This window comes from Medicago truncatula, chromosome 4 (assembly GCF_003473485.1).
Source record: "Medicago truncatula cultivar Jemalong A17 chromosome 4, MtrunA17r5.0-ANR, whole genome shotgun sequence".
NCBI classification, from domain to species: Eukaryota; Viridiplantae; Streptophyta; class Magnoliopsida; order Fabales; family Fabaceae; genus Medicago; species Medicago truncatula.
In genome coordinates this window covers 47,977,479-47,991,510 of record NC_053045.1, presented here as the reverse complement: position 1 = coordinate 47,991,510, position 14,032 = coordinate 47,977,479, and the positions used below count along the sequence as shown (strand labels likewise).

At 31.2% G+C, this 14,032-nt stretch overlaps 1 protein-coding gene across 1 annotated transcript; it reads left to right on the top strand.

Moving 5' to 3' along the window:
* Positions 1–11,147: 11,147 nt before the first annotated feature.
* On the top strand, positions 11,148–12,644 carry LOC11413404 (cysteine-rich and transmembrane domain-containing protein WIH2). Its single transcript, XM_003608488.4, has 3 exons — positions 11,148–11,382; positions 11,498–11,672; positions 12,385–12,644. Exons 1-3 carry the CDS (start codon positions 11,328–11,330, stop codon positions 12,428–12,430), a joined length of 276 nt encoding a protein of 91 aa, XP_003608536.1. The 5' UTR covers positions 11,148–11,327; the 3' UTR covers positions 12,431–12,644.
* The last annotated feature ends 1,388 nt before the right edge of the window (positions 12,645–14,032 follow it).

The window sequence follows — 14,032 nt, the reverse complement described above, 5'->3', positions numbered from 1 at the left end:
CTAAATGTCCCTTTATGCTGAATTCACCACTATAGTGTAGCATGCTTTTGCATAAACAACGTCGTGATTTGTAAACTTGTATAGAGTTTCGCATTGGATTGAATGAGATATAGTCTAAAATTGTGTTTATAAGTAGTTGATAATTTTTACCTTACAAACTAGTTTATAAAGATTGAGTTTGATTCAAGTCAAAATTTAAGATGAGATTAGAATTTTTCCAAGTTTTGGATTTACGGGAAAATTTATTGAATATAACGTTAGATGAGATGACATAAAAATATATTTATAAGTGGTGTGTGGCCTTCAACTTAAAGTTGATTTTGCAAGAATATATCAACTTTTCGATTTCGACATCTATGTAGCACCAACACGACCCCTGAACATATCATTACTAGTGGCGATGTCGTGTCAATGTTATGTCTAACGTCTATGTCTTGATCGATGATTCATTGCTCACATACAACAGCCACATGATAATTTTCAGTCCAAGATAAAAACAAAAAAAACATGCATGCGCATCTACATTTACATGTAGTGCTTTTTTTTAGATAACATTACATGTAGTGCTAGCTCCACTAAGTACTGTTTTTAGATTATGGTTTGTTTGTTACCTCGGTTGCTTTGTTTTGATTGAATCGCTGGTCAATGGGGCAATCACTTTATCCCCTAATATTGTTCATCATTCCGACCTTTAATTCAGAAGAAAGGATGTTTGTCCTAAATATTGTCTAGATGTTTTGTCAACATGTTAGGTCACTTCAATTTGTGGTCTTGATATATTAATTGCGAAAATAAAACAATAGATGTGTATTCCTGATATTTTTTTTTTTTTAACAAATCAATGTATTCCTGATATGTTAATTATGAAAATAAAAATATTAAGTGGTTTATTGTGCCTTTTGTTAAATGAGTTTGAATGGTGTTTCCAAACCTTAGAATATACCCCAAAAGCCATCAAGCTTTAGCATATTGATTCCCTAAAAGGTTCCTTCTTTTGAACTCTCTAGGTTTGTCTTTTTCCACACTTAAAACTCTGTTGAAATTTTCTTTTTATAGACATGGTCGCGCATTTGCACCTGGGCACATAACAACAGCCCTAACACGACTCCAGCAGGTCTCCTACCCTTGGGCACAAAATGACAGGATCACCGAAAAACAGATTTTAAGGCACTTTTGAACATCTATGGAAGAGATGTATAATCTCTACAAGAAGTTTAGACAGTATTGTCCTCAAAACAATTGAAGAAATAGGAGATAAGTTGTAGAAGGATTGTACATAAGAGGTTGATCAGCCAAAAGAGATCAAGATCCAAGTCAGAAGATGGCATTGTGAGGATCATCTTAAGAAGGAGTATACCTTGAAGATAAAACTCATCATGAATGGGTTATTGATTCAACCCATTTGGGGTTGGCCTAGTGGTTGGCTTGGGATCTTGGAGTTTGCTCCTCTAGAGGTCTCAGGTTCGATTCTCTCTGGTGCCAATTTCGGTGGGCTAAGTCCATACAGAGCTTGCTCTGGCTTTAAACGGGGCCCCCGCAAGTGGGCGGTGGGATTGGTCCCCTCGGATTAGTCGATTCTTGGATCGGATACCGAGTTTTCAACAAAAAAAAAATGGGTTATTGATTCTCGTTGTACATTTCATATGTTCCCAAATAAGAGAGTGGTTCATCTACTAGGAAGATAGACATGTGGGACAAGTTTTGTTGGGTCAAGGAAGCACTCTTAGTGGCATTTCTGATACAATATCAAGAGCAAGTCAATCTCAAACAAGTCTCCGTCATATGAGGCTTCACATGTTGGTGAAGGACATGAAGGAGTTGAGCAAGCAAAGGCTCTTCAGGAAGGACAACATTGAAGATCTTGAATTTTTTGAACATTGTATATTTGGGAAAAGAAGAGTTTCTTTCATAGTTGAAGCAAGGTATTTCTTATGCTGGAGAGTTTAATCAAATTTGCAAGGATAGTGGAATAGTTAGGCATAAACAAATTAGAGGAACTCCTCGGGAAAATTGTCTTGATCACTAGAGGATGGACAGAAAAATCATGGAGAGATTTATATGTTTGATGTCAAATGCTAATAACTCTACTCTTTTTTGGGATGAAACAGTGTAATAATTTTTTCTTATTTCATGAATAGATTCACTTACACTAAATTTGGTATGAAGACACTAGAAGAGATGTGGTTGGTCATGCTCCAAACCTTAAAAATATGAGAGTTTTTGGTTGTGTCCCCTATATGCACATATAAAACGGACAATCTTAAATCAAGGGTTGAAATTGTATGTTTTTGAGGTATCATTAAGGTGTAAAAGAGTACAAATATGGTGCATGGAGAAAGGGGAGACTTAGGTATTGATCAACAAAGATGTGGTGTTCAAAGAATCGGAAATGTTCTACTCTAAAGAAACGTCAAGTTAGCATCAACCGTGATTGGATTGTGAAGAGAGAGTTCAATTTAAGGTGGAGTCATTGCATGGTTCAACAAATTTAGATGCTAAAGTTAAAGATAAAGATTAAAATGATGACACTACACCACTATTTTTTTTAATGGAAAATGTTGCAATTAGGTTTTAGATTAGTTTTTCTAGTTCATTCAGGTTTAAACTAAGGACCTCCACCTCCTTATCCCTTAGCTCAAACACTACACTGGAAAATTGACTATAGTAGAAGAAATAAGTAGTGGTAAGTGGAGAAATAGATGGAGATGAGCCTGTAAATTAAGATGGATTTGTGAATGCCAGCAAATCTCGAGAATGGATTGCATCAATGAAAGAGGAATTAAGTTCCTTGCATAAAAATGGTACTTGGCTACTAGTTAACAAGCCTAAACGCATGAAGAATATGAGCTGCATATGATTATTCAAACTAAAAGAGGGAGTTAATTACATGGATTGAAATTCCAGATTCAAAGCAAGAGGATTCACATAACGTGAGGGAATTGATTGATGTGAAAACTATTTTCTTGTATGGACAGCTTGAGGAACAAATTCATATGACTCAACCAGAGCTTTTTACTAAGAAGGATGAAGAAGACAAAATATGCTTGTTGAAAAGATCTCATGACCTCAAGCAGTCCCTTAGGAAGTGGTACAAAAGTTTTGACACTTGCATTTTGAATAATGGTTTTAGAAGGTGTGAGGATGATGGTTTTGTTACCTAAATGAAACCATGCATAAATATGTAGACTATATGATCCTCAAAATAGATGACATGTTGATTGCATGCAACATCAAGGAGGAATTTGATAAAGTAAAAGTGATGCTTTAAATTGAATTTCAAATGAAGGATATGAGAGCTGCAAGTTAAATTTTGGCAAAGAAGATTCTTAGGGACATATCAAAGGGAACATTTTTAGATGCCTAAAAGGTGCTTGTGCTTCTGAAGTGGGTATTCTCTACACAATGGATGATGGAAGCAATGGCAGAGTTACTAGTTTGTGGATTCATATTATGCACTATGTGTTAGGTAATTGGAAATTATTTTTTCTTTTGACAGAAGATAACTAGGAAGTTAGTGCGGTAGTTATTCTGTTATCTTCTTATAACAATGTTTAATCTCCAATTGAGAGGCAAGTGAATCTTAAGACTTATAAAGAGATGCAATTCATTCTAATGAGAACTATTCTTTTACTACATTATTTTCTTCTCAAATGTTCTCTATTCTAATTGCTCTCTAAATCAATAATCATATAAAATACTTTTTAGTTCATAGCACTTATTTTATTTTAAATTATAAAGGGAAAAAAGGGATTTTAGTAAATAATAATAAGGGTAAAATTGATATAAAAATGATATACTATAAACTCAAAAACTACTTGAAGTGGCGTCTAAATATCGTTATAAGCTAGCGAAAAAATGTTATAAACTCGTGAGAAATTGAAAATTACAAACATTTTCGTTTTAGTCACATAAATTTATAAGCTACGCACTATACCCCTTGTTATAAGATCCTCCAACAAAGTTATAATAAGAAATAACAAACTAATTGTTGGAGATGCCCAAGATCCAATCAAATATGTAATAAATTTTAGACTTAACAAATATTCATTATCTTATTTACTGTTTAGTGAAATAGTTAATTTGATAAAGTCCTTGATTAAAACTATAGACTTGTTATCATGATAGAGATTATGATAATGAGAAACAAGTCTCTTATTATTTTTTAATCTAAATTGTTCTTGATCGTATGATTGTTGTGAATAGGACATCAATAATCTGGATAGATCAATATATATGTGATAGTCTTTATTGGATAAAGATTAATAAGTCTCATTTATTAAATTACATATATAGATGATGCATATAGAGATGTGATCATTGAACTGACTCAACTGAGAATTTCTAATGGTCGATATTACCTTAAATTGTCAATAGAAAAATTCTCAAGAAAGAATATAATAATTTTCTTTGACCTGAGATTGTCATAGTAATTAACATGTTATTTATTGTATTTTGATTCTGAACACCTAATACCTTAGGGTGCTAGTTGAAAGGATATTGGATACGATTAAATGCTTGTATAATTAATGACTAATCAAGATGGGATCCATTCTTTCTTGAGAATTTTTCTATTGACAATTTAAGGTAATATCGACCATTATAAATTCTCAGTTGAGTCAGTTCAATGATCACATCTCTATATGCATCATCTATATATGTAATTTAATAAATGAGACTTATTAATCTTTATCCAATAAAGACTATCACATATATATTGATCTATCCAGATTATTGATGTCCTATTCACAACAATCATACGATCAAGAACAATTTAGATTAAAAAATAATAAGAGACTTGTTTCTCATTATCATAATCTCTATCATGATAACAAGTCTATAGTTTTAATCAAGGACTTTATCAAATTAACTATTTCACTAAACAGTAAATAAGATAATGAATATTTGTTAAGTCTAAAATTTGTTACATAATTGATTGGATCTTGGGCATCTCCAACAATCTCCCACTTGCACTAGAGCCAATCAGTCATGTATGTTAATTCTATTCTTCATAAATGAAGAATTGATCTTTAGATCATCTTAAGTACTTAAGGACGGCTTAACCATTTTTCAATGTTTCTCATCTGGGTTTACTTGATATCGACTAGTTACACCTAGTGAATAAGCGACATCAGGACGTGTACAAGTCATGGTGTACATGATAGCTCCCACTGCACTAGCATATGGTACTTTACTCATGCGTTCTCTCTCTTCGGGAGTTTTCGGACAATCCTCCCTACTAAGAGTAATTCCAATTCCTACGGGTAAATACCCTCGTTTGGAATTTTCCATGTTATACCTCCTTAAGATGGTATCAATGTACATAGACCGAGAGAGTTCACACAACCTTTTAGATCTATCTCTATAAATCTTTTTCTTGTAAACCCATTTACAACCAATAGATTTAATATCCATTGAAGCCTCAACCAAAGTCCAAACTTTGTTGATCTTCATCGATTTCATAGCACTTAGTAGTGAGACGTTGCTCCAAGTACATCTCATAAGTCTTGGTTGATTCAACATCGATTGGATCAACCGGTGCAGTCACAGCTGGCTTATCAATGATGTCGATTAGTTTTTCGTGCATGAGAACAATTCTCGTGTTGCGGTACCAATCATCAAAATTGGGTCCAACCAATTTTTCAGATTCAAGTATTCCACGGAGGGAAAGAGAAGACATACTGTTTTATCATATAAAATGTTTATAATGTGAGAACATTAAAAATAAAAATAAAAATGGGAGATCACTTAAAAGTAATATATAAAACACTTGGTTGTCAAGTCGTTTCTCATATATAAGTTTTAAGTCATGATGTATCATATACAAAAAATAAATATCATACCACATATAAGTTCCTGGTTGTCAGGACAATCATATTAGTGTATATATTTATTATAAATTATAAATTAATTCTATCACTCCTCCGGGTAGTCCAGACGTTAAGTATATAATTAATTTTAAATATGCATCATATGCTATAATTAGTCGTTAAATACAAGTTTTCTGGTAGTCAGATCAACTCTTGAATTTTACTACTAATTATATATAATAAAACATTTTTATCATTTATTATAATTAATTATTAATTATAAGTTTCCTGGTAGTCAGGCCATTTCTTATTATTGACAATTAATTATATAATAAAATTGTATCTTATACAAAATTAATACACGATATACTAATATCAATATTATATATGTATTTTTTTCATATAGATATAATATCCGCATATACCATATATACATATGTAAATCATTATAATATACAAAAAAAAACGAAATGCCTAAGTTATATCCAATTGGTTTTAGTTTACTGTTAATATCATATATATCATACAGTGAACTTGCTAAATTGAACACGTATAGGTACTGTTGGATTTCAAGAATAAATAAATACATATCTCATATATGTATAATTTGATAACAAGCTAGCAATCATCGTTACATCACAAATTCGTAATTTTAAAATATCAACATATTGCCGTAACGATGATTACTCAAACAAAATAATTTTCAGCTTTGCTAAGGTTCTGAAATTATAATTTAAACGCAAAAGAACCAGGCTCTGATACCAATTGAAGTAAAAATAGTGTTCATAACACATGCAACAGAATAAAGTTTGGATCTATTTTGCGCTTAAATTATAAAATTGTAAATTAGATACTAAAAGTGTACCTTTGTATCAATTCTTGAAGCATGAAAAATTCTTCAATGATATGAAGACTCTACGTGTATCCACACCGAGACCAATTCTTACCCTCAACCTTTGAGTAGTGGAACTAGAAGAAAAAAAAACTAGAACATATTTCTTGTTGTTGTGTTGTTTTGATCAAATCACTTGAGGTCTATTTATAGGTCACACACACTACTATCAAATAGAATGTGTTGACTCATCTTAGTGATTCTTTTAAATTCATATGGTCAATCATTGTAAATGCAATTAACATATGTTAATGCTAATTTACTTAAAAAAAAAGAAAAACGTGTTTGACTAATATGAAGACATTGACCATCTTTAACTTCATATAATTGTGTTTAATACACATAAAGATCATTTCCATATGTGTACACAATTGACCATATGAATAAATTAAGAATCTCCGACATACAATTTAATTTTTTTCATTTATTTCAAAAATAAATAATTATAATATGCTCACATATATTATGTCATTTTATTTGGTTCTTGAAAGTAAAATAATACTTCATACTACCTGGACGTTAAGGAGTGTTACTAGACGCCTACCTTGATTAATATATTAATTTGATTAATCTATTACCAGTTTAATATTGAACCTACAGGGTCACACACAAACGAGTGTTCTAATTCTTACTAAAGAATAACTTTCTTATTTGATGATTAAATTGAAGAATTTAATTAATCAAAATATAAATTTTCTAAGTGGAATATTATTGTATTTTTTTCTAGTACAAAGAATACAAATAATACAAATAATATATGTGAGCATATTATAATTATTTATTTTTGAAATAAATGAAAAAAATTAAATTGTATGTCGGAGATTCTTAATTTATTCATATGGTCAATTGTGTACACATATGGAAATGATCTTTATGTGTATTAAACACAATTATATGAAGTTAAAGATGGTCAATGTCTTCATATTAGTCAAACACGTTTTTCTTTTTTTTTAAGTAAATTAGCATTAACATATGTTAATTGCATTTACAATGATTGACCATATGAATTTAAAAGAATCACTAAGATGAGTCAACACATTCTATTTGATAGTAGTGTGTGTGACTATAAATAGACCTCAAGTGATTTGATCAAAACAACACAACAACAAGAAATATGTTCTAGTTTTTTTTTCTTCTAGTTCCACTACTCAAAGGTTGAGGGTAAGAATTGGTCTCGGTGTGGATACACGTAGAGTCTTCATATCATTGAAGAATTTTTCATGCTTCAAGAATTGATACAAAGGTACACTTTTTGTATCTAATTTACAATTTTATAATTTAAGCGCAAAATAGATCCAAACTTTATTCTGTTGCATGTGTTATGAACACTATTTTTACTTCACTAATCATTTATCATAAGAAAGGACAAAAAATTATGTTTCCCAATGGTAATTAAATATGAATATTTTTGTAACGAAATTAGTAATGCATTGGCCACTAAATGGATCGCTCAAACGCTCGTTTAGTAGACAGCGAGTGGAGTGTGCATAAGCCCCTTTAGAGATAGGGGCGAGTACTACACGAGCTCGTAAGTCAAGTACGGAACGAGCGAAGGAGAGCGACCTCATCTTGCTTCTGGCGAAGTGGTCCACCGCTTCATTGAAGCGCTAACGAAGTCGTATAAAGGTAAACAACTCGTATAGCGAGCCTACTTATCGATTTTTTTTGTTTACTTTAACATCAATAAGAGTGGTTGCTATTGACTTCTCGAGTATGCAAGGCCTTTTTTCGTCTTTTTCGGCCTGTTGGTACTTGTCGAATTGAAACTAGAGAATTAGAAGATTCGCCGACATTGGCTATTTGTAAGGAAATATTTTTTCAATTGTTGTTATAGCTATTGCGGCCGTTGAATTAGCTATTGGACTGACTATTGTTTCCGTAATTGCTCGTAACGGAAAATCAACTCGTATCAATCAATCAAATTTGTTGAATAAATAGCATTAATTAATCATAATTAATAGAAAAAATCAATTCAAATGTTGAGTGTAATACTTTTTTTTTTTTGTCAAGTAGCCTAGTGGCTAGAGCTCACACAATTTAATTGTGGAGAAGTGGGGTGTCTGGGGTTCGAACCCCTACCCCTACATATAATATGCAATATCCCTACCAACTGAGCTAAGCTCACGGGGATGGTGAGTGTAATATTTATCAATTCAAAAAAAGGAATATGAAATAGACATGAAATCAACATGAAGCCTATTCCTACCCTAGTTTATTGCCTCTTAGGTCGGTGATAAAATTTCCAAAATAGTTTTATATTAAGGGACAAAGAATAAGTGAAAAAATGTCTTATACTCACGTCGTTTCTAATTATAAGCCTCCTTAAAGAGTAGTTTTTGCCTGTCCCTCTGAGCATAGCTCGGTTAGCAGGGACATACATTGTTATATGCAGGGGCAGGGCTGAGATTCGAATCCCGAACACCCCACTTATTCACCTTAAAAAAGAAGAATTCTAACCACTATACTATTAGATAAAAAAAAAAATATAGGTTTTGCCTCTTATTATAAGCTCCCAAAATATATTACATGCATTTATTATTTTCTTTCAAGGAAATCACATATTATTAATATTACTAATTTACCTTAAAATATGATAAGTTAAATTTAGTAAATACATCATTTGGCTATTATTATAAGTAAAAATTTACATTTTAACTTCATTTAGTAAATGATGTATGTGGTTTTTAATATAGACCACATACATCATTTATTTTATTTTTTGAATAACATATACATCATTTATTAAATACCTAAAATGTTAAATTTTATTTATAATTGTGACCAGAGAGTGCATTAATACACAAAAGGTAATTTTAAGAAAATCTACATACTAAGTAAACACATTAAATTTAAGAATCAATTTCAATATATGAAAATTATGAACATAGGGAGTGTTAACTTTTTATAGACTTGAAATTTGATATTTTCAAACAAAATTTAGGCCTACTTTATTTGATGTTGAAAGGTAAGTAAATGTATGTTTAAACAAATTTGAGTTAGTTTGATGGTGTTGGTTTGAATCTTTGAAATCTACATTTCTTTAATATTTTATATTCGATTTTCTTTAATATTAATTTCGATAGACCAGTTTAATTACTTATTTAAATAGAAATAGCAACAACATGGCTTTGGGATACAAGAGGAACGATTGTCCAGACCTAGGCTAACTTTAATTGCACATGGGGCCACTATTTAGATGGTCCACTTCGACATTATTTTCATTAAAGAAATCTTGAAAAGTACTCTATCCTACAATAATTGTTACTACATTTCTCTTAAATTTTACTAAATTATAAGTTGTTTTGGAGAAGAAAAAAAATTGTCCTAAATTATAATGCTAATGAAAAGCTACTTTTTCAACTATACTCTCAACTATTTAGTGGTACTTTGAAATTTGAAAAGGATCTTATAAAATGGAATAAAGAAAATATTCAAAAAGGTTTTATAATTAGGGATAAAAGTATTGAAAAAGATGACACCTATTATGAGACGGAGATAGTAGTAATTACAAACAAATTTAATATTATCCCTACCAATTTTCTTTATCCCTTGATCTTTTCAAAAAGTTCTTAAAATAAGGGATGAATGTAGTAGTTGTTAGCATGACCCATGTATCATTTAAGTAATTATGATCTAATAATAACTAATTTTCATGATTCCTTTAAGAAAAACTAATTTTCATGTCATTAATTAACTTTCCTTAAAAAAATGTTGTTGATTAACTTAGACGTCAAGTAAACATCTCACTTACCGCATCATCAAAATCTAACCCCCAACGTATATACAAAAAATTGAATTTTTTTTTTTAATCAAATAGTTTAGTTATTAGATTCACATAGGAGAAATGGAAAATCAGATGTTCGAACATCATCCCTACAAATAATGTCTCTGATAATCTAACCCCAACTCAATAATCTTTTTTTTTTTTTAGAGCAAAAACTCAATAATCTTAAAATCAATGGAACAAATATAACAAATCTAAAATAGGCCATCAAAATAAAAATAAAAAAAGGGTTTTTCTATTATGTGCAAATTTGCACATGTTAAGAAATTTAAAATAGTAATTTTGCATTGGAACTTTAACATTTTTTATTAAATATATAATTTTTTGTTAAATAATTGTTGGTTTCTATAAAAACTTACTACTTTTAGTTACTTTAACATGTGCAATATTGCACATGTTAGACAAACCCATAAAAAAATGACAAAATTAAGGAATCAAAAGTTCCTTTAACCAAAACAAAAAAGAGAGGTCAAAAAAGTTAATGGAAGAGTGAGCTTTTGAAATTGAATAAAGGAAGTGATGGGTTTAGTGGGGAAACAGCTCGATAATCCAATCCAGCCTAGTTGAATGTCCACATTACCCCCTAATAATTATCATAAAGTAAAAGAATAATAGAATCTCTTCCAAATTTTTATCAAAAATCGTTACACATATTGAACGCGTATTCGATTCCTTAGTCGGTTTCAGGTATTTATGAAAGTACCAAGAAACTTCCCCTCACATATTCATCTCCTTCTATAAAAACCCTATTCCTCTCTCACATCACAAATATTCTATTCACTCTTTCTTTCATAAAAAAATCGCTTATTTTTCATAATCACTTTTCAGTTTCATCAACAACATTATGAGCTACTACGATCATCAACAACAACCTCCTGTTGGTGTTCCACCACCACAAGGTAACCCACTTCTTCTTTTGTTTTCAAGTTTCTTTCTTTTCTTGTTTTTGATTCATGGGTTGTTACAAAAATTTGATTTTGATTATTGAATCTTGTGTTTTTTTTTTTATTAAAGGGTATCCACCAAAAGATGCTTATCCTCCACCAGGGTACCCTCAACAAGGTTACCCTCAACAAGGGTACCCTCCTCAAGGATATCCTCAACAAGGGTACCCTCAACAAGGTTACCCACCTCAACAGTATGCTCAACAGCCTCAGCAGAACAAAGAAGTTGGGTTTCTTGAAGGATGGTATGTCTCCTTTCCTTTTTTTTTTGCTCTGCATGTGTTATTGTTGAAAAATGTGTTTCCTTTTATGATTTATTTATTTTGTTTTTATTCGAAGATTCTGAATTTTTAGTCAGAGTAGGTGGACTTCAACAATTCCGATCTGGGAATGTTACAAAAAAAAAAAAAAAAAAAAAAATTGCTGAGTTGCTGAAATCATTGATTGATGTGGAAAATAAGGCATCTTTTAGATATTATAATATTTTGCATGTTAAATCAACCTGATTTTTGTTGAATTTGGAAGTAGGAGTCAATGGATGTGATGGTTGGAATTGATTTTTAATTATGGACATGTTTAATGGTCATAATAATAAACAATGAAATCTTAAAATTCTTAGGATATGTTTTGCAATTTGATCAAATATGAATTTTGTTGAATTAGGAAATAATTGTTGGAATTAATTTATTAATTAATCACATCATGTTTTCTCTTAATTCAAATATAAGCATGCTATATTAAGCATATAAACAGGAAATCCTAATGATTTTTGGATATATGACAAATTGATTTAGGAATACACATATACATTGTTTAATCATGATAACCTTAAGATCTGCCACATGTGTGTATTTGTTTGCTTCTATGATTTGATCTTTATCTATTAATCTTTGTTGATGTTCTAATATTGATGTGTTTGTAGAAGAGAATAATTGAAATTTGTGTTTTGTATTGCAGTTTGGCTGCACTCTGCTGTTGTTGCATGCTGGATGCTTGCTTTTAGTTCTGGATGAGAAGCTGCTTTTGACTCATCAGTGTGATGCTGGAAGAAGTGATGTTAGGATTTCTTTAGGTTATTAAATAGTAGATAGTATGTCTTATTTTGAGGAATTCTAATTCCTCCAGTTTCTATGATTCTGTATCTAAACCCAGTGAATTCATGAATTTTATTTGTTTTAACTTTGAACTTCAAGTGAATGGAATTAACAATTAAAGCACCTTCTTATAGCCTATGTTTGGTTTTGCATGCGGCATAATGCTGTTATTATATCATTCTATTACTATTTTCCTTCCAACACTACAACAATATTGGCTCTTCAAAAAACGAATTGTACAGGAGCTGAGAATAAGAACATAATAACACAGTAAAACCTACAATAATGTACACAATCACATACGCCATAACTTAGTACTAGTATTACTAGCACCGCACAAGTACCAAAGTGTGACTGCCCTTATTTAATGAAGGAGTTGTGGCCCTCTCTGTGTATGATTGAAAGGAACAATCAGCAGCTTTTGTTAGTGATTTTGACAGATCAATAGTACTAATTGGTAATGCAAATAAAATAACCTCCACTACATCAAATGTTGCATCCTAAAGTGAATGATGATCGTCGAACTGGACATCAGTTAGGATGAAAGTGTGCACTCGAAAACTTTGGAGGCAAAAAATGGGGCAACACCACAACAAAGATTTTCTATAAAAATGTCCTCATTCATCATTTCCACATATCACACGGTTTAGGTTATTTGCAAAAGTTTAGATCAGCACATACCTCTGGACTAGTTAAATAATATGGTGCTTATTATATAGCAAATGATTTCAATTAAACGCAAACCCCTGTGCCTAAGAACATCCACAATGGAGACTCTCATTTTTGAAGTTTTGAATGGTCCCACATTGACACATCATTTTTTAATAATTTTTTAATAATAGTACCTAATAGATACTCAACCACTTCAATAGAGACCCTCTAACAAAAAGTTTAATTGGGTCCCACCAATATTATTTATTTAATACACTATCTATTTTTACACACTTTTTAATTATGATTTTAATAAAAAGGTGATGTGAGCCAATTTAAGAATGAGATCTTAATTTAGATCTTGCATCTTTTAAGACCCTCAATTTTTTTTCCCACAATGGGGTACCTATTAGGTACGAGGTCTTAATTATTTAAGACTCTTCCATTGTGAATGTTCTAACCAATCAATTAAAGCACAAATTCCACATCAATGTCAGAAGTGAAATCCACTCTCGTCTGCTTCACACATGGAGTAATCGTCACTGCAAAATAAACCATGAAAAACATTAAAACCATCTTCTACCACCATTTTAGACACGTTAAATCCTTCAAACGTGATCAGAATTTTAGCTCCTTCACTGCAATTCCATTTTTGTTCAGCTATTTATTCAACTTGCACAATAACACCTGTATGTCCCCCCATCAACAACACCATTACCTCATCTTCCAACTGCTGGCAACCATACCAAAACCTAATCCCTGGCTACAAACCACTATCCTTTACGCCATTTGGAGAATGTGTGCTGGCAAAGTTAGGTCCAATATACCGTGGCTGCATATACTGAAATAAAATACACACT

Excerpts from the sequence above, each read along its gene's own strand:
- LOC11413404 (XM_003608488.4), top strand. The coding sequence starts at position 11,328 with ATGAGCTACTACGATCATCAACAACAACCTCCTGTTGGTGTTCCACCA. Across the intron at positions 11,383-11,497 it reads TGGTGTTCCACCACCACAAG|GGTATCCACCAAAAGATGCT; the intron begins GTAACCCACTTC and ends TTTTTATTAAAG. Across the intron at positions 11,673-12,384 it reads GTTGGGTTTCTTGAAGGATG|TTTGGCTGCACTCTGCTGTT; the intron begins GTATGTCTCCTT and ends TTTGTATTGCAG.